The sequence below is a fragment of the Mastigoproctus giganteus genome, chromosome 8 (genome assembly GCF_048544385.1).
Source record: "Mastigoproctus giganteus isolate SK-2022 chromosome 8, ASM4854438v1, whole genome shotgun sequence".
NCBI lineage: Eukaryota > Metazoa > Arthropoda > Arachnida > Uropygi > Thelyphonidae > Mastigoproctus > Mastigoproctus giganteus.
The window spans coordinates 148,243,567-148,268,124 of NC_143582.1; the positions used below are offsets into that span (position 1 = coordinate 148,243,567).

The window sequence follows — 24,558 nt, forward strand, 5'->3', positions numbered from 1 at the left end:
AGGGCAGAGGCGGTTCAACCTAAATATTAGTTTGCACCTGGTGAACTTTCATTTTGTTTTCCATTTAAAATTATAAACTGAAGTATACTGAGGGCTTCTGATAACATTTCAGCCATAATTGTCATGTTTACCAAAACTTTTGTATAAAGGTTGCAAATGCTCATTTTGGAATATTTTGAGAGCTTTGCCTTAACTATTAATGAATATCTTTTGTTTATATTTCTATTTGTGTTCATTAATGTAACATACCATCACGAAAAAGGGTTTAGAAATGTGAAATTGCTAGATGATGCACTTTCTTTGAACGCCAGTGTAGGTTTTGCACTTCTTCAATAGAGCATAGCAATGTATAATTCATCAAATATTGACAATACTTAGTCTTTCCCCCCACTTGTATTACATGATAGTCATGTCTTGCCATGTTCTGAATATTAGTTCTGAAAACTAATATTTATCTCATATTTCTGAATAATATGGGTTTCATTCATTTCAGATGGCCATGAAGACCAAAGTAGTGTGCAAATTGTAACCACCCAGGTGTATATATAGTAATAAAACAAACAAAGTGAAAAAAAATTGTAACATTGTAGAGGCCTCACTGCAAATGAAAAATGCCACACTAGTACATTAGTTGAATGACTGATCATTAAAATCACACACATGCTTTTATGGTCTAACTTTTTTTTTTTTTTTTTTTTGTAATTGTCAGTAAGACAATGCAAATCATAGAAAAAACACATGTAGCAATGATGGAGAAGCTGTATTGACTAAGCTTTTCATTTTTTTCTGTGCACTTTTTATTGCCAATCTTAAAAACAAAAAAGTAGGTAGTTATTTCCATAAAGATGAAGCATGTGATTTTAAGGACCATTCAATCAGCTAAATACTAGCTGCATTTTGGCATCAAGCAAGACAGGGGAGACTACTAATGTGAAACAACTCTTGTTTTGTGAAATTAAGAAAATATCTGGGTTTTTTTCCTTTCATAGCAAAAAAATTAACTGCAGTAAAGGTATATTTCTTCAGATTGTGTGCTGTTCAATTTTTATAGTATTTAACAAAAATTTACACATGACTAAAAAAGAAATGAATGATTCAAATTTTTCCCCCTCTCTTTTCAAGTTGCAAATTGTTTAATATGAATAAATTTAATAAACTGAACTGAGAACAAGTAACAAAGATGTTCATATAAAATACATTTTTGGAGTGCCTTTAGTGTGGTTTGGTAACTATTAATACTGCCGACGGTACCAGTCCTGAAAGAAAAGATATCAAAACATAAGTAGAGCAACCAAGAAATTGTTAATATATATTTACTTGTGAAACTTATATCCAATCTAATAAAGAATACTTTAAAATTGAATAATTTATGAATTTAGATAAGTAAATAATTTCAATGGGAGAAATAGCCACATACTTTGGGCTAACTTTTTTACCTTTCTCTCATTAGTGCAAAAACTTATAGGTCCACTACCTGTTCAAACCTTGAGTGCCTGTGTGCATCAGGCTTGAGCTGAAACAAAGAAAAGAACGAATGTTGTCTTCTGATGATCTGTGTGGCTGCTGATTGCTTCTACTTTGCCATTCTCCAATTAGAAAAATTTTGCTACCCAAAATTAGAAAAATTGACCACTCCAGGTTTCCTCTCAGTCTGTGTGCAGTCATATAGGGATGGATCCCAATTTTTTTTTTTTTTTTTTTCATATTGAGTAGACAAATGGGCATATGGAAGAAATATATTCCAATAAGACACAAAAAGGTCGAGTAATTTTAGCCTTTAATACTAGGTCATACCTAAACTTGGCAACTTCACATATCTCTTCTTCAATTTTTCTATTTGATTGCCCTTTGGTAACTAGTGAGGAAGCCAAACCTTCGGCCATCAATGTTTAGGTTTTTATGCCCACATTCGTTAGCTCATTCATGAGTCAACCTAAATTGCCAAAAAGATGAATCTGTTATTTGTCTAAAGCTGTTGTTAAACACTTCTATCAACAGATGATAGTGACCTCTATTAGTGAATGCATATTGGAATAAGGTATCATGTCTAAATGAGCAGCTGGGGGGTGGGCTCAATTTTCTTAAGCACTACAAAGATTAGTGTGTATATGCTTAACTAGGTCATATTTTTTTATGGTATTTATATTTCAATACAGACATTAAAATAATTTTGAAGTTGTATTTCTGTATTTAATTTCAAACTCTTGGAGAAATCTTTGCATTTGGTTTCTCCCGCGATGGATGTAGATTTTCAGCTGCAGTGATTGGGGTTATAAGACAGTTGACATAAGACAAAAATTGAGATGCACACCATACAATTTTCAAATTATTTTAATGCAATAAATCTTTGCATATTTCTTACATTGCTGTGCAAAAGCAAATGTTGGTCTGGTAATAGTGCACATAACCTTTCTTATGTTTGACTAGAAGTTTTTCTCCATAGACCACTTAGCTGCTCTGTACTAAATGAGTAGCCAAGATCTGAATAATGTACATTATTCAAATCTTAATATTAGTAATGGCAAACTTATTCTTCCACAACAATAGATGAAAGCTTGTTCCAGCAATCAAATTTCTGCACATCTATTCTGCAACCATTCTTCAATTTGAATTTATGTCCCCTCATGTACCTTCATTACTGTCATGTGAATAATACAATGAGAGGGAGAATCCCATCAACACCGAGTTTGCTCAAGCCATTTTAATGTCTTTAACACATCTCAGTTCACCTCGCAGGTGCCTAGTTTCCAGATGCTGAACCCATTCTCTATAAGAGCACCCTTTGTTCCCAATATTGCCATTCTGTGTATCCATTCCAGTAGCTCTACATCCTTTCTAAAATGAGGCTCCAGACCTATATGCAGTACTCAATGTGTGACCTTATACAATGGGATAATCAGCTCCTTATCCCTGCTAGCAAAATTCATGTACATCATTGACAAAACACAATGAGATGTGTTCTGGTTATAGTGTTTTGTGCAGGAAGCCTGTCTACAATGCTCAGAGAATTTCATACCCAGATCTAGGTATAGTATCGCACAGTTGGTACATTACTCTGGGATTATTGCTACCCACATGCAGTACCTTGTATTTGTCAATTGCCATTTCTCAGCCCATCTGCCCAATTTTTCTAGACCTTGCTGCAGCAGCATATGTTCATCAATAAATACAGAAAACAACTATGTCCCCAGCATCAAACCTTATGGAACTCCACTAATAACCCACTCGACCATCCCTTTATCCATAGCAGTATTTTGCCTTTAATGCCAAGTATATCTCTCTATACGTTAAAAAGGTTTGATGTTCACCATAATGTTCACCAACCTCGTGCACATGCTTCACTCTGTAGTACATAACCAAACGCGGCATCATTTGATGTTCCATTGTAGTGTCAGCTGATGAAGGGACCTGATATAGTTTAGTCCTGCTCTTTCGGGTGCAACAATATTGCTCATGCATTATGGAACCCGAAGCAAAATTATGTAAATAATTACATAGTGATATTTATTCCACCTTGAGATCGTCGTGTGGTGAGGTAGTCAATGGGAGAAGAGGGATGTGGGTGGGGCAATTATGTCACTACAAATGCACAGGTTTTACACATGGAGAAGAGGGATGTGGGCGGGGCAATTATGTCACTACAAATGCACAGGTTTTACACATGCCATTTCCTGAATAGATATCGATCGTAGCGGCATAGTGTTTGGGTAAGGTGCCATGTGTGATTTCCATCTGCGCCATCAGTACTCTTTTGATGAATACAGAACCTCTGTAAAAGCCAGAAAAGTGTTGTGTGTTTGTTGCATGTGCAATTTAGTGTTGGGTTCTGTTTGTGCTGGCTGCTTGGCCACAAGGCCTCTAGTGGGACTCCATGTTACCCACTGCCACCACCGGGAGGTGAGCCAGGCCATCCACAGTACTGTGGCTGCTCTCCATCAGGGGTCACCTGAGCTTCCTGATGGAGAACAAAGGGGGGGGAAGGATGGGAGTAAATAGGGGAGGAAGAACATCAGTGCATTTTGATAGGTGTGTCTTTTACGCAAAAAAGATTTGACTTACTCTGTCATACCACTACATTTTATGTAGAAAAGTGGGGGTTGGTGAGCAAAGACCCCTAGTGAATCATTAAAATTATTTCTGCATTTGATTCCTGTGTTATTGAAATTTGTCAGACAAGATCTCTTAAAAAACTCATGCTGTGACTGAAGTATAACTGTACTCTGTCTAGATGGTCCTATATCACCTCTTTAACCAATGATTCCATTCTTTTCCCTGGAACAGAAGTAAAGCTAACAGGTCTGTAAATAATCGTGCCACCTTTTCATCCCCCATTGTGAATTGAGGATACTCTCACACATCTCCACTCCATAGGAAACTCCCCTGAATTCAAAGATGCTCTCATAATTATGGCAAATAGTTTGCTGCCTCCTTTTATAACAGATAGTTCCCATCCACTTCAGGTGCCTTTTTATGTTTAACTTTAATAATTTCTCCTCCACTTTCCTCTCAGTTTTCACAAAATCACTCAGCTCCCCATTAGAGTTTGATAAAGTTGTGGCATCCACTCGTGTGAATGTAGATGCAAAATACTTATTCAGTTTGACAGCAAACTGAGCACAATCATTAACAGTTAAACCATTGATATCTAGTAGACCAATGTTAGTCTTTCTTCTAGCATTTACATAAGCAAAGACTATTGTTTTCCTTTGCCAAAGATTTCTCATAATTTGCCTCAGCTTGCCTACTCTTGTTTGTGAACATGACTGCAGACTAGTTTATATCTTCCATAAGTTTCTGTGTTACCTCATAATTTATATGCATCTTCTTTTCTTTCATGTCTCATTAGATAATATGCCATCCATTTAGGTCTAAGCCTTGAACAGTATTTCTTGATAAGAAAAGCCTAGCTTCTATGATTGTTGGCCTTAATGCTTCCCATTTAAAATTTGTTGTTAGCAACATCATTAGTTGGTCCTACTGTATCCTCCTTTACGAAAGCAAAAACCCTTCCCTTTACACTTGATAGTAGTTACACCTTTAAGTAAATCTGACTTCAATAGACCGTGATCATTGCACACTAAATGGTTCTTTTATCTGCAGACTCTTAATGCATGAAGAATCACTACTGATAATCAAGTCTAGAGTATTACTCTTTCTTTCTCTTGCTCTCTCTCGTTGCAGTGGTAGAAAACAACAGTAGCTGCCAATAAATCCACAAAAGAAAAGTCTTAGTATTATGTAAGTGATCAACCCACAAGTTCCACTCAATATCTTAAAACCCCCCACCATTATGAAAGTCTGATTTACTGGCCTACTCTATTTTTCTGTATAGTTGTTTGCCATACTTATCAGTCATTTTGTCTATACACACTCCTACTAACATTTTTGTTTTCTCTCTCGTTTGTTTTGATTTTAGTATCTAAGCAGAAATCATAAGGCCAAATTTTCTGGGCTTTGGCCTTGCTCCAGGAATATAACATGTTCAGATCCACTTTGACAAATTTACCAAAAGACATTCCCCCAAGTATTATAACTCATGTTGATTGCACTATCACATGCAATGGTTTGGTTCACTTTTTTTAGCCATTTTTGCTTAAAATGAGAGAATACATCGAATCTTTAAGAACAGCCAAAGGCCACAGCAGAGTAACGGATCACTAATACCAACCAATATTACTAAGTAATAATAACTTCTTAAATTTAAAAAATATAAAAGCTGAGATTGTTCATATTCTAACATAAAAACTATATCTTTATTTAAATAATTATTAACCCTGTGACAGGCACTCCTTGGGATAGAGTATGCCAGAGCAGGGCCCCCCCATCACTTTTAAATTTAAATAAAATTGATATAGAGTGACATCAATGTAAGTTTAAAATAAAATGTTTTATTTGGTCTATTCTTGTAAACAAGTATCAAGTGTTGAAACACAATAATTTAGAATTAGTGGCATCCTTCCTAGCCAATTATCAATCTCCATCAAATTTGATCCATGTATCTCCCAGTGGAGATGCTATATTGCTTCAGCTGTTTATAGAAAATCTCAGGATTCTTTTTTCAATTTTTGCTTACTGACAGTGAAGTTACTTTTTTTAATGCCCAGTAGGCATTAAAAAAAGCATGTGTTAAGTGTGACAGAAGGGAAGGCATTTTTTAATAATTAATTAAGTGTTAAAAAAAATTGATTTTTCACACTGTTGTCTCGTAAATGATTGAAAATAGACTCCATCAAAAAATTGAACCATGTGAGCTATTTCTTGCTGATTTTTAAGATTATAAACTGGGGTTGCTTTTTTCAAATGCACAATTAACTTAACGTAAACAAGCACACCTGTTGGGGGTTTGATGCAAAATTTGTCAGCCAGAGAAGGTCCAAGGGTCTACACCCCAGTTAAACAAAAATAAATACACACAAGGGGCCTCTCTCAAAAAGAAATATTTCGAGATCAGAATTTTTTCCAGGAGTAAATATCAGAATGCAACAAAATTGTATGAAAGGTGCAGAAAAGTGTTACACAAATATACAGTCAAAATCCATGGAAAAGTAAGCCTCAGTAGTGCATGCAGCCTATAGGAGTCTGGACTGCAAATCACAACTGTAAGTCCTAGGAATACTAGATATTGCATCTATATTTTCTCTAGTTAAGCTAATTAGCAATTAACCCCAATCACATAAAATCCATGAAGGAGCATCTTAAATTTGCATATACAGCAGACTATTCACCAGGATCGTATTAACGAGGAAGCAGATTAATCAGGACACTTCAAGACTCCAAAGTGTGTGTGGGGGGGATACACCACAATTCAAGTAATAAATAGATGGGAGATGAACCTAGTATCCCGTCTTCACATCCTCTACTCAAATAGACAACAGAAAGAGAACAAATATTTAGTTTGTTTGAACAAATATTTAGAGCGTCGCGTGGATTGCTATGTTCTATAGTAATGCAAAAAAAAAATAATAATAAATTTCCTTTCATTATTTAAGTCAGGAGTGATTCAGTCAAATTTTTTTTGTTTAGAAATTGCAAAAATGATGGGCAAATGCAAAAGAGTTGTGCTTTCAATTGAACAAACACTTAAGTGTTTGTTCAACCAAAATTACTTAAGTTTGAAAACGGTGCATCCATAAAATCTTTAATGAGCCATTATAATGTTGGTGACCAAACCATACGTGACAATGTAAAAAATATAAAGGGAAGCTATTAGATTTTATGGGCATCTGATAGCATACAAGGCAATGGTGGTGTGGTTTAGCCAACTAGAGCAGAAGGTTGATGTTGAAAGTCGATAGTTGCTCAGCAAAGGTAAAATATTTTTTCGATGAATTAAAACTACAGTGTGATTTTAATGCATCGTCTGGGTGGTTGACACGGTCTAAACAGAGGCACAACATTCATCAGATTTCCATTCAAGGTAAAAAACTAAGTAGTGATGCACCGGCTGTCCAAGAATTCACGTCAGTTTCAAAAATTTATTGAAACTAATGAACTTGTGCCAGAGCAAATTTACAATGCCGGTGAAACAGGATTGTCCTGGAAATGTCTTCTGTCAATAAACTTTGGCTTACGAAACTGAGGTAAAAGCTACAGGACATAAAATGCAAAAGCAAAGATTTACAGTTCTTTGCTGTGCAAATGCTGCTGGGTTTTTGCATAATTGGAACAGCAAAAAAATTACTGGCTTTCTCGAGTATTTCAATATCAAATTTACCTGTCAATTACTACAACAATAAGTCAGCCTGCATGGACGGAGATATTTTCCAGTTGGTTTAGAACTAAATTTGTGCCAACATCTGGCATCACTGGGCTTGCCACAGAAAGCTGTTCAGCTATTAGACAATGCTCCAAGTCATCCTAATGAAGAAATTCTAAAATCAGACGATGGAAATATTTACCTCCCATGTGACAGCTTTAATACAACTTATTGATCAAGATGTCATCCAACAAATGAAAGAAATTTATTGCAGAAATTTATCTCTCAAGTTAGTAGAAGAAAATGACTGTGATTTATTGACATTTTGGAAAAACCTGATTGTATTTGGATGCGATTTATGAAGTTCAGCAGCATGGAAATCAATAAAAAGCATAACCTTAAAGGGGTCTTGGCGTAAAATTTTACCAGGAAACGATGGATTCTTGGGATTTGAAAAAAACTGAAGATCTGGTACCAGAAATTTGCAACAAATTGAGGAGTGCAAGGATGTCGATGAGCAATCAATTCATGACTGGCTTAATTCTGACAAAGATTTAGTTGAAGAAACAACTATTACACCACCACTAAATGTGATGATGAATGAAGAAGAGTTGATATCATCACAAAAAATTAGCCATAGTGTTGCTTTAAGCCACGGAGAAGTTCTTGACTACCTGGAGCAGCAAGACGATAGTGGAAAAATGGTTTTAGGAAATATTCCAAAATGCCATTCATCAAAAAGTTGCAGAAGGAAAAAAACAATCTTCTATACTTTCGTATTTCTCTAAGTGAATTGAGTTTCACTGATCTATTTTTTATAAAATATAAAATATTGTTTTAAAAACAAAACATGTAAAAAATATTGTGAAAATTATTGTGTACCATCGTCGGCAGACTTTGGAACCCGATGCAAGCATACATCATTACCTATAGGTATGTTTTTATACCTATTGTATCAGACACATGAGTAATGCGAGGTAAGTTTTTTATCCATCGCCATATATATATATATATATATATTTTTTTAGGTACATTGCTGAACATTTTTCGATATTTTTGGATTAACCAGGATATTGATATCCGGGATTTTATTTTTACCATCTATCCCGGAAAATCAAGAGTCTACTATACTTATATTTGATGTGTTCTTGAATGCCTGTTATTTTCATTCTGCTAAACTGCATAAGAAATACATGTTGATTCTTTATTTACCATTATTTCATTACTTTGTGCTCCCTTGATATAAAATAACACATGGGATACTTTTTCTTCCACACCACTAACATTGGTAAGGCAGTATCATCAGGTTAAGGTTGTTTGGCAAGGTGGCAAAATTACAATATTATAGATGTCAGTTTAGTTTGTTTTAAAAGCCAAGCTGACACCTGCCTCTAGCAGAGCATATGCATGACTCTCCACACAATGAGATACCCCTATAAATAAGGGATATACAATAAATAAAGTAAAGACAGGAAACCCACAAGAATCACTTCAGAAAACACCAGCCCTCTTGAATTCCAAAATGATCATATTTCAGTACTATCCAACAAAGCACCAGTGCTTTGCTGGATAGTACTTAGTATACTGCCTTGTACTTGTATCTCTATATGATACAGGTACAAGGCAGAAAGTAGCAAACAAACTTAACTCAAAAAATATAAACATAACATCTAGCCACTGCTTTCTGAATAAATTAATCAATTATAATAAACTTATTAATTCAAATGAAATGACAATGAACAGAAACAGAATTAAGGAAACAAGGGTGGTTAAGAAGGTATAAAATGCAAAAGGAACACACAAAAGGGGGGGGGGAACTGAATAAAATGCAATGAAAGACCATGTTATCTATATCAAAGTAACATAATTACACAAAGCCTTGGTAGTTTATTTACGGGAGTACACAAAAGTTGACAAATGTTAAAGGGACAGAAGAAAAAAATGTGCAAGGCGAATCTCAAAATATTACTTTATGCTAGTGGAGATTTCAGATTTTTCTTCTTCTCTCTTTTCCCCTTTTTAAATGAAAACTCCAAACACAAAAGGTATTAGAACCTATAGCACTTAGTACCATACATGGGTTGAGACGATGAAAGAAGATACTTCATTGACATTAATCTTGAATTTCTGTAGATTGCAATTTTCAGGAAATATATATGAGGGATGGCTATTTCAGAAAACAGAAGTCGAGGGGATAAATGAGGAAGAAGCAAAGTAGATCCTGTGAGTTTGAAGTTGGACAGTAAATGGATGCAGCACCTATTCTCACTTCTCAAATTTACAAGACCAGAGTAAAGAGACTGTAAGAGATGGGTCATTCAGTAACTTGACTGACCTCTTTTCGATGGAGCCTAAAAACAGAGGTGTCCTCCAAAACACAGGTTTTGGAGGACACCATCCGAGATGTGGAAACAATATTCTATGGTAGGGTGGATTTGAGATTTGCAGGGCGAGTAGTTATTTAGAAGGACAGTAATGCCAAGAGAGATTATAGGTCATGGAAATCCCTAACAGAGAAATGTGATCTTTTCTAGAAATCTGAGTGTCATCGAATATAAGCATGGAGAAACTCTTTTTTACAAGATATAAGACAGGACTGCATTTCAGAAGGATGGAAATTAAATGTTACCTTTGTCCCATTGGAGTATTACCTGGAGATTGGTTTAAGGAATTGGTCACTATTCTAGAAGATGAAACTGTTTGTGCAGGGCAAAGTTTTTCAAACTGAAAAGTGGAATGCAATGTGCTATCATTTGGAAAACTACGGATAGGATTTTCAATCAGTCAGCGAAAGAAAGTCATTAATATACAAGAGGAAAAGAGTGGAAGAAAGAACTGAACTGAACCTTGGGGAATACCAGCATTAGTGGAGAAGCAGAGAGATATCTACCATCACCCACAAAGAGTGGTCAGAGAGAAAACTGGATACCTAATTGCAAAAGAAACAGTCAGGATTTTCAGTCAGTGGAAGAAGGTCATTAATATACAAGGGGAAAAGAGTGGGAGAAAGAACTGAACTGAACCTTGGGGAATATCGGAGAAGTGGATAGACCAAGCCATTTATCATCACCCACAAAGAGCAGTCCAGAGAGAAAACTGGATACCTAATTGCAAAAGAACAGTCAGCAATTCATAACATTTAGACTTTTATGCCAAACACAATCAAAAGCCTTAAAAATGTCAGAAGTAATTGTTTTAGATTCACCTAACTTTTACACTCAATTTGTCCATAAATGGGTAACATAATACAATATATCACCAGTAAGTCAATGGAATCCATAGTGGCAATCATTGATGAAATGGAAGGTTTTCAAGATAGTTTAGGATTTCTCCATTACTTTGGAAAGAATAGAGGTAAGTGCAATGGGATGATAATTAAATGGGAAAGATGTGTTACCTGTTTTAGGAATTGGTTAGATATAACAAAATTTCCATGCAGAAAGAAAAGCAATAAAAAGTAGCAGAGAACAGCAGCAGAGGTTTTGAGAACAAGTGGAGACGTGCCATTAGGACCTGTAGTTTTCTTGGTATCAAGATTGTTTGAAATTCTAACATTCTTCTGTCTGAAGGCCACAGGTGATATTGAGTGAAATGTATTGAGATTGGTACAAGGCTATACTAGATTATCAATACACAATCTAAAAGAAAAGTAGGATGCTAGTAAGCCAGTTGAGGAGGCAACAGAACCATATGGACAAAAGTTGCAGCAAATAGATTTGGAATGAAACAGAATGCTCTACTACCATTCTCACAAGAGACCGGAATGCTTGACTACCATTTTGACAAGAAAAATTTTTACACTTAGCCTTGAGAATATGTACTGATGAATATTACGAGTTAGTATTATAGTTTAGTATTCATTTTTTTAAAAATCCATATGCGAGGCAGCACTTAAATCTTATCCAGTAGTGTGCTGTTAATTAGTCCAAATTGTTTAAAAAAATTGGCCAAAATTAGGTAAAGGCACTGAATGCGAACTGTGCAAAATGACCACAAATGGCATGAACACCATTGCAGCTGATTTTTGTTGTTCCTTACAAAGGCTGTTGACAGAAAAGCAAGGAAAGGCAATTACTGAACTAGTATGAGTACCTGGTGTTAAATTGGTTATGATGGTTAAGTGAAATGTCCAGACAATGCATAAAAGGCAATAACTGACTATTTACTATTTAAAAAAAATAGCAAAGGGTAAGTGAAATGATGATTACTGTAAATTATTGTTTGTAAATTTTTGCACATACTTATATATAGTTTTAAAGTTTTTACTAAATAAAAAATAAAACACTCTCCAACAAAAAGGGTTAATGAATAAATAATATGAAATCATCCTTCTCACCCAAAGCACTAAGTGGCTTGCTCATGTCATCATCTGTAAAGATCTTCTTTGGAAAATTGGTCATAAGTGAGAAAGGATCATTCCCATCAGTTCGATTTAGTTGAACATATAACCTAACAGCTGCAAACTCTTCATTGGCCCCAAATGTCTGTGTGAGATTTTGCCCATTTGTAAGTCTAATCTGGAAAAATCATACAACTTTCAGTTAATTAAATGTAAATTAAAAAATAAAAATGTAAATTCTTTCATTTGTTTAAATTGTTTCTCAATCTTCTACTTCTGGTAATGTCTTTGTAAGCAAACCAAAATTGTCAAAATCTCTGCAATCGCTACTAGCTATAGCAAATTCCATTCTATGTATCAAGACCTCAGAGAGCTACAATTCACCAAATGAGAATTACGGACCCTTTAAAACACATTCAAAGATTCAGATGGATCAACTGGCTTGTAAGATCATGCCTGATTTTAAAGTCATACAATGATCAGAATCAATGTAAAGAAATCTCACTTTTACTAGCCTGTTCATGCTCACACATGAATTTTATTGGCTGCAGGAGCATTTCTATAAATGCATGCCTGACCACATCGCAAAAGTTAAACATACAGTCATTTCATTTATAAGCACTCCTAACCTGTTCAAGCAGAATGTGTGTAGTGTGGGCAGGAAGAACATTTGTCTTTATTTGTCTTCAATACAAACATGGGCACTATAATAGGTATCAATTTTGTATTTTCAATCTCCCTGTTTTGGACACTTAGTTTCTTTCAAGGGTTATATTTGTGATTAGCATTAAAAAAAACTCTTCAAATTGTACATATGCATTTTCATAGATCAACAAGCATTTGTCACAAAGAAAATTAAACTCAAGGCATTACATTACAATAATAGTGACTAATTAGACTCATGATGGCAATGGGTGATACCCATGGGGCAGATGGCTCAATATGTTTTTAATATGCTCATCCTTGCCAGTACACAATGTTTACGAACTTTATTTCAATGCAGTTCCACCAACAAACATCATTTAGCAAGGTAATAAAGCTGTCAAACTGAGAGATGCTACCAGAATTTGGGGGAGGGGGGTAGTACTGTTGCAAATCTGTATACAGAATTCAGTCTGTTACATTAAAAAATAAACAAATAAATAACTCTGTCATGGGCTGCACAAGTAATTTTTACCAGTAGACCATGTGCATTTTCTGTATACATGAATAAGCTTTGATAAAAATTCTGTGTGATACTTGACATTACTTTCATAACTGCTTTAGTAACGTGGTGCATGTCACTTAAGTGGTGTGTGTCAAGCTTTTTGACTGAACAATGACAATTTTCCCATGCCAACACAGATCACTTTCACTCAGCAGTAAGAAATGATGGTCCTTTAAAGTAGCTACACAGGTTTTATCAAAGTTTGTTCATGCACTCAGATATTCCTCCCAGAATACTGGGTGACATCTTCCTATGTGTTGCATTCATTGTGCATTAATTCTTTTAGGAGGAAGGAAATTTCTTTCTGTTTGACCTGTTGATTGGGGGAGGGGGGTTGTTACCTATTACATATGTGAACAGAAACAATGAATATGGACTAAAACTAATGAGTGATATCCATAATAAAAATGAAATGCCCTAAAATAGCAATTTATAATAATTTTTTTTTCTGAAACTTATGTTTTTTTTATATTATTAAAAGTTAATTAACTGAAACACAAATATGTACACTGATAATCAATAAAAAACTGTTTAAGAAACACGTTAACAGCAAATTTCATTTTTCCAAATTAGTGAAATACTACAGTAACCTCTTCAAAAGAAGACACCTCTGTATAGATACTTACCACTGACCCAGTGGAGTCCACTTTAGAGAGGCTTCACTGCATTCTAAAATATCATATGTATGTTTTGTATCCCATCACTTTTAGTTAAGATAGTAAAATTTGTCTACATAAATACATGTACTACATATATATATATATATATATAATTCTTACCTGTAATTTGCATTGATCATATTCTTTTTTGGGCTCCACCACTGTAGCATGCGAAGATTCAACAGATGTAATTGCTACTTCGGTTGTTACTTTTCCTGTTCCGCTACCTCCACAAAACATTTCTTTTCGTGCTTGTTTGTCCCGTTCTATCTCTTCAAGAATTCGTTGTCTGTGAATATTACAAATAAAGCATTATAATTTTTTTTTTTTATATCTATTTTAATAATGAAGTGGTTGTGTGATGGATATTACATAAAAAATTTAGTTAAATAAGAATAAACAACACATGACTCTGCATAAGGCAGGGGTCGGCAACCTGTGGCTCTTTGAGCATGTAACTACTGCTCTTTAACTTTTAGCCCACATGAAGCACAAACTGAAATGGAGTTAGAGGACTTAAAAATCAAGGACATGTGGGCTGCAAGACTAAATGCTTTGAAAATCAAAGGATTTGGAGAGGCAAAAGGCTGCCCTTGCAATTCTACACAAATGGATGGTGATGAGTTGAAAAAGCAAGGCCAGATTGTGTTTTATGCGTGGAGTAGCTTACCAGACATATATATAAATTTGAAAATATTTGCTTTGGACTTCTCTCGGTTTTTGGTTCGACGAATTTCTGCGACCAAATATTTTCGAACATGAACTATATTAAAAATAAATCAAGAAACCCTCTGAACAATGCGAGTTTCTCAGCATGTTTAAAGATGAAAATTAGAGCATACTCACCTGATGTTGAGAGACTCGCTCAAGAAGTTCCGCAGCAAAAGTCACATTAATTCTATTACTGTATCAAATTGTATTAATATGAAATATTATTAATAAATAATATTTCAAAATATATATTCTTTTAATAAAACACCTTACCACTCTATTCCATTTCTTAAAAAACTCCCTCACCCCTCTCCCTCCTCCCAGCTTGAGCTGAGGTGCAGCTCTTCGGATTGTCTTTTTTTCTTTTTTTTAATTAGATCAAAAATGGCTCTTCACTCAAAAAAGGTTGCCGACCCCTGGCATAAGGTAAGCATTAAGTTTATTTAAGTTTACTCATACTTTGAATAAGTATACTCATACAATGAATATGGACTAAAACTAATGAATGATATCCATGATAAAAATGAAATACCCTAAAACAGTTCCCCAATGACCAGGGCGTGATCACAGTGTTCTAAGTTAGACAATGAAGAGAGATAGCACACAGAGTTTGAATAATGAATACATATACGTCATTAAGAAAACAGCACAAGGAGGATGGATGAATACAAATCTAGCCGCTTTAATAAAGCAGAAAAAGGCTCTATTAAAGACTGGAAAATCATACAATGATTAAAAGTACTGAAGCCTATAACAGCTGCAAACTGATCTGCTAACAGTACCACAGAAACGGTTAGGCTGGAAGAAAGATGATGAGAAATCACTCCTCTCACTCATAGAATGAATCAGATGGGACTAATCAAAGGTGCAGGAAAGTCTTAGATAAACCATTTGCTTTTGTAGGTGAACTGAACTTTAAACTGATATTTACAGACTAAAGCCCTTTCACAGTGAGAATAAGTTAATGAAACTGAAATGCATGAAATTTCAGAACATCATTTATCAGAAAAATTTTCAAGCCTAAAGGCAAGACTCATGGAGTTGATGGCACACTCATCAAGTAATTTTGAGAGGCAGCAAGAGAGCATATTAAATCATTGAAGTTAATTGTGAGGGCATCACTGGACTCAGGAAAGATTCCCCTGAATTTGAGAAGTGCCAAGGTATCACCAATACATAAAAGCAGTTCTAAGAGTGAAATGAGTAACCACAATTGGCCAGCCTGATCTCATTGGCAGGGAAAATCACAGAGGCAATGATAAAGAGTGCAATACAGGGACAATTGGTTAAACATGCAATTCTGAAGGAAACAGCATGGTTTTATAAAGAAAAAATCATGTTTAACCAACCTGGTTGGGTTTCTTTGTGAGTTGGATGCAAAACATAATTTCATTATTGTTTATTTATATTTCAGCAAAGCATATATGACTCAGTCACATATGAGATGTTACTGTATAAGATGGACCAATGTATTGACAGTCCATGCTGGACTGTCAAAGGAAAATTTTTAGATAGACTGCAGGATAGGAGGGATGGGGTTATAATTTATGGTTACTCTTCAGAGTGGGGTAATGTACGAAGTGGATTCCCAAAGATCGGTACTATTAACACCATTGCTTTTTATTTTCACTGGCACCACCATTTTTTTCTTTTTTTTTTCTTAAATGGTGTTGACAAAGTTATATAGGAACCGATGTCAAAATCTGCAGATGATGTCAAGATCAGTAAATAAATAGGAGCAATAAATACAAATTACAGAGGAAAGAGGATTTAGACTACATTGCAGGAAATTCTTTTAGCCAGCAAGTTTTTGATTATTGAAATAACTGCCTCCAAATGAAGAACCTTCATGCTGAGAAGAGGCTGGTGCCATATGAAATTAGTGATGTCATAATTACAGATGACTGTTTATTGAAAAACTTTTGGGCATAAAAGCAAATCCTGGAGTTGATGGCATATACCCTGTAGTTTTGAGGGAGAATGCAAGAAAGTGTATCGAACCATTGAGGGTTAATTATGAAGGCATCTTTGGACTCGGGGGAGATTCCTTTGTATTGGAGAAGTGACAATGTATTGACAGTCCATAAAAGCAGTTCAAAGAGCGAAGTTGGTAATTACAGACTGGTTAGTCTGACTTCAGTGGTGTAGGAAAAATCTTACAACTGCAATCCAAGAACATTTAGATATATATGGCATTCTGAAGGACTCACAACATGACTTTGTTAAGGGTAAATCAAGCTTAACTAACTTAGCCTACTAAGTTAGTTAAACATGACACAGTTACTCATGAGATGGATTTAGGGAATACTTTTGGCATTGTTTATTTGGATTTTAGCAAAACATTTGATTCAGTCCCTCATGAGAGGCTATTGTATAAGCTTGAACAGGTTGAGATTACTGGTAAGATTCTAAGATTGGTGTAACATCACAAGTCGAGTCCCTCAAGGATCGGTTGTTGGACCACCGCTGTTTCTCATTTTCAAAAATAACATCAACAAAGGGATAGAAGGTGTGAATGTCAAAATTGCAAATGATGTAAAGATTGGCAGAGTCATTAATGATCAGTGGCAAGCAGCACTTCTTCAAAATGACTCGAACAGACTTCAAAGATGGTCAGAGATGTTGTTGTTATTTGGTTTTTAGGAGCATTAGCAACTAAGGCCATATTGCTCCGGGGATATGTGGTGGTCATTCCCTGACCTTTCTGCATCCTCTGTATTGGTGGTCACGGGGTCGAACCCCAGTCTAATCAAGAAGCATGTACTACGCACTGCTGCTCCTGGCTACGGAGGCGCCTGATGGGCAGATAAATGGCAACTATGTTTTAATGTTGCTAAATGCAAGGTGTGGTTGAATTAAAAACAGTAGATGAGGAAAGTCATCTAGGAGTTATAATACAGGCAGATATGAAGTTTTCTGAACAGTGTAAACAGGAAGCCAGGGAAGCCCATGGTGTCCTATCTATTATTTATCAAACGCTATCTGTAGAGATAGTGAGGTCATAATCCCACTGTATGAGGCAATTCTACAACTACTGTGTTCAAGTATGGAGAGTTCATCTGAAAAATTACATTGAGCTTCTTGAAAGGATAAAAAGATGGGATGGGAAACTTGAATGGTGAGATTGGCAGAAGGATGACTGTATGAGGAAAGACTCCAATTGTGTGAACTACAGAGCTTGGCAACCAGGCACCTCAGAGGTGACCTGACTGAGGTTTATAAGACTCTGAGAGGGATTAGTAAAATGAATAAAAGTGGAATTCTCACAGTTATAAAGAATTCTAGAACTAGGGGTCATAAATTGAAATTACAGGGGTTGAGCTTTAGATTAGATTGCATGAAGTTTTCTTTACTCTTCTTTACTCAACAACAGGCGAGTTGTTGATAGCTTGAAGAAGTTGACTTTGCAGGTAGTTGAAGATGACAGTTTGAATAAGTTCAAGTTATATGTGTTATAAACACATATAATGTGTTTTCTTATCTACTTGGCTGGTTGTTTTTTTTTTTGCCAGGGCAACAAAAGCCTGTGGCTTCATTGCACTATATGGCAAATACTATTACTAACAGTAGAGTATTTAATGATCAGTAATATTTCTTTAGGATGACTTAGACTTCAGGGATAGTCAGAAAAGTGACAGCTATGTTTCAATGCAGCAAAATGTAAGGTCTTACACTTGGAGAATAGCAAACCCCAAAATAACTTATACACTTGGTGGTAATGAATTAAAAACAGTAGAAGAGAAGAAAGGGATTTGAGAGTTACGATACAGTTGGATATGAAGTTCTCTTTGCAGTTTGGACAGATGGAAAGGTAGGCCCATCCATGGAGTCCAATCGATAATTTATTGAATATTTGCTTATAGAGATAGGGAAGTCATAATCCCACTTGTATAAGACAATTGTAAGACTGCACTTGAAATTCAAATATGGAGGCTGTACCTAAAAAAAATACATCAAACTTCTAGTAAGGGTCCAAACAAATTGAAATGAGATTGGCAAAAGGGCATCTGTATGAGCAAACACTTCAAATATGTGGGCTGCAGAACTGAGCAACTAGGCACCTTAGAGGAGGCCTAAATGAGGTATAAAATGAGTATCTCTAGCAAGTGAAAGTAAAATGAATGAGGTGAAATTTTCCCTGTTATGAATAGTTCCACAACTAGGAGCAATAAATAAAAATTACAGAGGGAAGATGATTAGACTGGATAGCAGGAAGTCTTCTTTTAGCCAGCGAGTTGTTTATTACTGAAATAACTGCCTCCATGGGTGGTTGATGTTGATAGTTTGAGGAAATTCATAGGTGGATACAGAAAGTGTCAAATAGGTAATTTATTTTTGTTCCATTATTTATTTTTGGCCAGTGCAGCAAATCTTCAGGCTTCCTCACACCAGGAGGTTAATGCTAATACTAATTCAATTTGTTAGTGAATAATCAGAAAATACCAAATAAAATTATAGAGCTTCACTAACCAAATGCAATAAAAAATTCCTGTTGCCGATTATAAATGAAATGTGCTTTGATTTACTGAAAATAAGATATAAATAAGACTGGTTGTTAAGAAAAAGTCATATAACAATGGCTTATATTTACTTTGGTTTTTCCAATACTGACTTTGTATAAAGAGCTCACACATAACTTGGTTCAAGTATATCATTGATTTTTCCAGAATTCTAGTCAAGAAAATCAAATTTTTTTTTTTTTCGCTCAGTCTTCCAGCACCAATCCTACATCTCAAACCCACAAATGTCTGTGTTATAATTTCTATTACATGGATGAAATATCTGCCTTCTGCCAATATTTACATGTATCACTTCTGTAATTGCACATTAATTCATTAACCTTTCAAGCTTTTCCTTTCATTAAAATTAGAGTAAGTTATATGTTTCAATCTTTTCTTTCTATACTTAGAAGGGGCAAATTTCATTAGTTTTGTACTTCCTTTTTGTTTTTTTCTTCAGCATTCTTGTTAATAATCTTGTTTCTCTTCTCCTCTTTTAATGTCTGAAACTGAAATTGTAACAGAAGTATAAACCTGACATGAAGATACCAAGGCTTCTTCTTAAAGGTTAGTGCTTTCCAGATAATTTTCCAATCAGAACATTGTGCATCAATTTACTGACATATGGGTTAGTGCAATTGCATCATTTTTATACATAGTAAACATATAAAATGTTCACCTACCAAGGTAGAAAACTGGCATCGTTTTAATTATATCTCATATTGTGAATGCCTTCACGAGTTGCCATGATATAACTACCTTGAATAAGTAACATTTCACCAATGTAGAAGACTATTTACTTATTCTCAATGGAGACCACCACCACCACCCAGACAGCACGGCACTGTTTCAAGGCTTTTTGGCCTTTCTTCGGTGGGTAGGTTAGGTACCCAGATGTTGCAATAGTGACACCCCATTGTGCAACAAGATTAATCACACTGATCACTGTGATGTTGGGCTTATGCATAATTGAACACAAGACTATGCAACTCCCTACAGAAAGTCTTTCAGCAGACATAATTACAACTGTTCCTGTGGTCTCCTGCGACTACTACATGATTTTTTCCTCAGATGACAGGTGTGAGTTTATGAGGCCAACAAGACTTTTTTCATTCAAGTATAACCTACAGTCTTCAGCATTTGAAAAACATCTGCCATAGTGGATTTTGGGAGGTTCAGGTGAGTCATAGAAAGGTTATTGATGTGGCTTCAGTAGAAAGGTGGCTACCAACCATCTTTCCATGTTGAAAGCCTGTATGTTCTGATCAAACACCCATACTGGCTTCTTAAGTATTGCTACTTGTCAGGAAGGCCAGTGAGATTGATATCAAAATGTGAGCAATACAAATGTAGTAGTAGTAGTGGCATGTGATGCAAGAAAGCAAGTGTATGAGCTTTACAGCATCAGCCAAAAAAAAAAAAAAAAAAAAATCACACCATTCCCTCCTTAAATTTATTTAACCTATCAACTTCCACAACAAGATAGGGAAGTTTGTTCCAGCAATTAACCACCCGCTGGCTAAAGGCAAATTTCCGCACATCTATTCTACATATGTCTTTTCTTAATTTGAATTTATGCTCCCTTAGGTTCATAATCTGAACAAGTGGAAGGATCCCATCAGAATTCAGCGTGCTCAACCCATTCAAGGCCTTATATACCTCAATCAGATCACTGCGCAGGTGCCTAGTCTCCAGCCACTGCAATTTGCAGAACTTAAGCCTCTCTTGGTAAGAGGATCCCTTCATTCCCCTCACCAATCTTGTTGCCCTTCTCTGTACACACTCAAGCAAATCTACATTCTTCCTAAAATGAGGCCTCCAGACCTGTATGCAGTACTCAAGGCGTGGGTTGGCCACTGCCTTATACAGAGGGACAATCACCTTTTCCCTGCTAGCAAAATTCCTATATATCATTGACAAAACCCCATGACCTGCCCTGGCAGCATGTCTGCATTGCTCAGAAAACTTCATATCTGACTGCACAATTACTCCCAGGCCTTTTTCATTTTCTACCACCTTAAGTGTAATACCACACGGTATGTTGGTAATGTGTGGAGGAGTGTCCAAAAAATTTGGTCATAAGCATACAGTAAGTGGGCAATTTATTAGTTAAAACCCCATGAACTAATAAACTGACTACTCCATCAGAGAATGCCATGCTATATAAAGCAGGTAGTCAGACTTTAAGGGATTGTGCATATGTGCTATAGCAAGAGAATGGACCAAATGTACTAAGTGACTCTGAGCAAATCATGATAGTTGGTGCTGTGCTGTATATGCTGGGGCAAGTATCAATGGTAGTCATGGGGGGGGGGGGAGAAAGAGAGAGAGAGAGAGAGAGAGAGAGAGAGAGAGAGAGAGAGAGAGCCTGTCAAGGTAAGAGGCTCATAGAGTGAAAACAAATATTCACCCTAATAGACACAACACACCCAGCCAAATGACAGTGCAGTCTGACCTGATCCTACAAAAACAGCCACAGCTGCTTCGAGAAGGAGGAAATGGTCCTAGAGCAACAAATTCATGTTACAGTTGTTCCAAGCTGACTGTGTAAACAGGGTGTGGCAACATACCATGTTTATTTTGCAGATGCACGGGGCAATGGGTCCATTGCACAATACCGACAGATCAACACCTGAATGCCACAGTCTACTTGAACACTGTTGCTGATGAGGTACATTCCTTCATTTTAGTTGATCCATCTAGTAATAGTTACTTATAGCAGGATAATGCACCATGTAATGAGATCACTTGGGAATGGTGCCATGAACATGAGTTGCTTTACTATACTACTGAGGTGTAGGCACTCTCTTATGGCCTGATCCAGGTCATCTCTCGACATCACCAGTTTCACGTTTTAATTTCAGCACTTGGATACTTTTGACTGGTGGCAGCCTATTTTATCAGCGATAGCACGTGTAGAAAGCCCTTCCTGGGACAGAGCAACAGCTACATTTTTTTTTCTTGGTGTCAACTGAACATAGGGAGCCATGCTTACACCTCCACAAAACAGGTTACTAATGAGCATGTATACCCTTCTAAGGTGGTAGATGACTTTCATCAACCGGTGAAATACCACCACTTTGCTTATTGGAGGCTTGAAGTGGTGAAACCCATGTTTAGTCTCTAGAGCAAAGTTTCCGGCATTCCCCTCCCCCCGTACTTCTCCTTCAACCCATGCACAGTACTAAGTACTATAGGTTTTGATACCTTCGTGTTTGGGGGTTTTCATAAAAAAAAAAAAAAAAACCCTGTATTTATAGAAACGGCTGATGCAACACCTTACAATTACTGTCTGATGCAATAGAAGCATTATCTGACACAATACCTTTGCTTTGCAACAAACAAAATGACTGTAATCAAACAATATCTTATACGTTTCACTACAAATGTTACTTTTTTTTTTAAGGTGATGCTTTTTTTGTCTGCCACTATATATACTATACTACCCCATCCTGTCCTACCAGAAGTCATAGAACACTTAGACATGAGGAGAACATAAATTCATTCATTCATTCACAGTGTCTTGGCTGTTAATTAACAGCAACACATCAATGACAGCTTTGATGTGTTGCTGGAGATTTTCTACTACTGTCTTACAGAAAGCTGTTGGTATTGTATTGGTACACAGTTCTAACCTTTTCACAAGTATGTGTTCTCTCTCTCATGTGAGGGACCAAAGGAATAGGAATGAACAAAAATACATTGAGGTTTCTTTCCACACATAGTACCAACAAATTACATTTGTATATGTACAGATTAATTCAAAACTCTACAAAGACATGCTGCTAGTAGCTATGTTTACAAGTAATTAGTAGCCATTATTATTTAGGATTGTTGCAAGATGTAAGGCTATTTACATAATGCAGGGTACATTCATAGTTTCATACCCTCCGAACAGTGGCTAGTGCATACCACGACAATCAGCTTCACACAATACCCACTACTTCATAGTTGGGGCAATACACCTAAGTAGCAAGCATTCTACAAGCATCCTGTACCCAAACATGTCAATCAGAGTGGAAGTACAGCAGGTAGCATAACTTGTCTCCACTGGACCAATTTCCATGGATCCACAATTCAAATTCGGTATGTATGCTAATTGCAAACATGCTAATTGATGATGCATCTGTTTATTTTTAATCAACAATTTGTGGGCAGCTGTTCTGTGAAAATTCATAGCATGCCAATTTCTACATGCTGTGGAAACACAGATTTTGCCACTCAGCCTATGTCAGCTCCTGGTAGGAAGTGTTATGTCTATCTGGTCATTTCTAGGTCATGTCATCTCTGGACTTCCCTTTCTTCAGCTGTTGGCGTCTAGATTTTTGATGTGCATCAGTGACTTAGGCCATATTGTTTATGCCTTATACTGTTGTGCCTTATACTGTTATGTCTATACAAGGGTGTATTTACTGGCTAATCTACATGTTATGCAGGCTAAAATGCCCTGAATAACTCAGGGAAAAATAAAACCCCTCCTTTCTCTGCTTGAGATTGGATAAATACAGCCCCAAAGAGGAAAAAGGACTGAAGAGGGAAATCCTCCAGTCATAGAAGGGAATCAAACCAAGACCTCTCCATATGAGTGATAAGTGCAATTTTCAATATACTGTTGGCTGATTTTGATTTTATTGGCACAAAAACCACTACGGTTATACTGCGCCAAGAAAATCAATATACTGTTGTTAACTAAAAATGTTTAATCGTTAACTTGAAAATATTTACTTTATGAGCAGTAGCATGCATGGGCATTTTTCTCATGATATCTATTATTCCTCTCTGAAACACTGTTAGCTTTTTCTGTATACTCATTCATTCGGCATACATGTGAAATGAATTCCATGCTAACAGTCTGGTAGTATAGTGTACTGGTTGCATTATGGCTATATTTCTATGTAATTATCAAGTTTTTATCACTACAATGATGGTGCCAATGGAAATAAAGAAATTTATCTATGTGATTAATAATTAGGGCCCTTTTGTAGCAGTCACCAAGAGAGCTGCATTACAATATATAGGGTATTAATATAACATATAAATATGTTATAATGTGACATACATGGTGTTTCAATTAAAAGGCACCTGGGTCTATCTCATTTGTTTTTAGGTTTAGGCCATTTGTCATATTTGGGCCAAAACACCATTGCTGTACTTCTAAAATATGAACCAATTTCATTTGAGAAAAAAAAATAAATAAGGGTCATGGGTCATATGTGATTTTTCTCTTCAATATATGTGCACTTGGAATTCACATCTTCACATGCTATCATTGTGTTATTAATTTTTTTTTCTTCCACTTCAAATAAAATGGCTTATACTCTTTTCAGAGGAAACAACCTTCTTATCAAGAAAAAAGCAACTGATTATGCAAAAATTAAATCAAGAAATTGTAAAATCTAAATGGTTAAACTTCAAATTTAACAGCAAATTCAAATGTTTTGGCCCAA

General features: G+C 35.8%; 1 protein-coding gene across 2 annotated transcripts in view; it reads right to left on the reverse strand.

Annotated features, from left to right (window-relative positions):
* Positions 1-1,110: 1,110 nt before the first annotated feature.
* LOC150081910 (UBX domain-containing protein 1) overlaps positions 1,111-24,558 on the reverse strand; it is a 231,312-nt gene continuing 207,864 nt past the window's right edge. For both annotated transcript variants that reach the window (XM_090379816.1, XM_090379815.1), the window contains 3 exons: positions 14,022-14,190; positions 12,033-12,213; positions 1,111-1,256 (listed from right to left, as the gene is read on the reverse strand). In XM_090379816.1, coding sequence (XP_090235942.1) covers positions 1,213-1,256; positions 12,033-12,213; positions 14,022-14,190 — 394 coding nt within the window. In that variant the 3' untranslated portion in view covers positions 1,111-1,212. The remainder of the gene's footprint in view (positions 1,257-12,032; positions 12,214-14,021; positions 14,191-24,558) is intronic.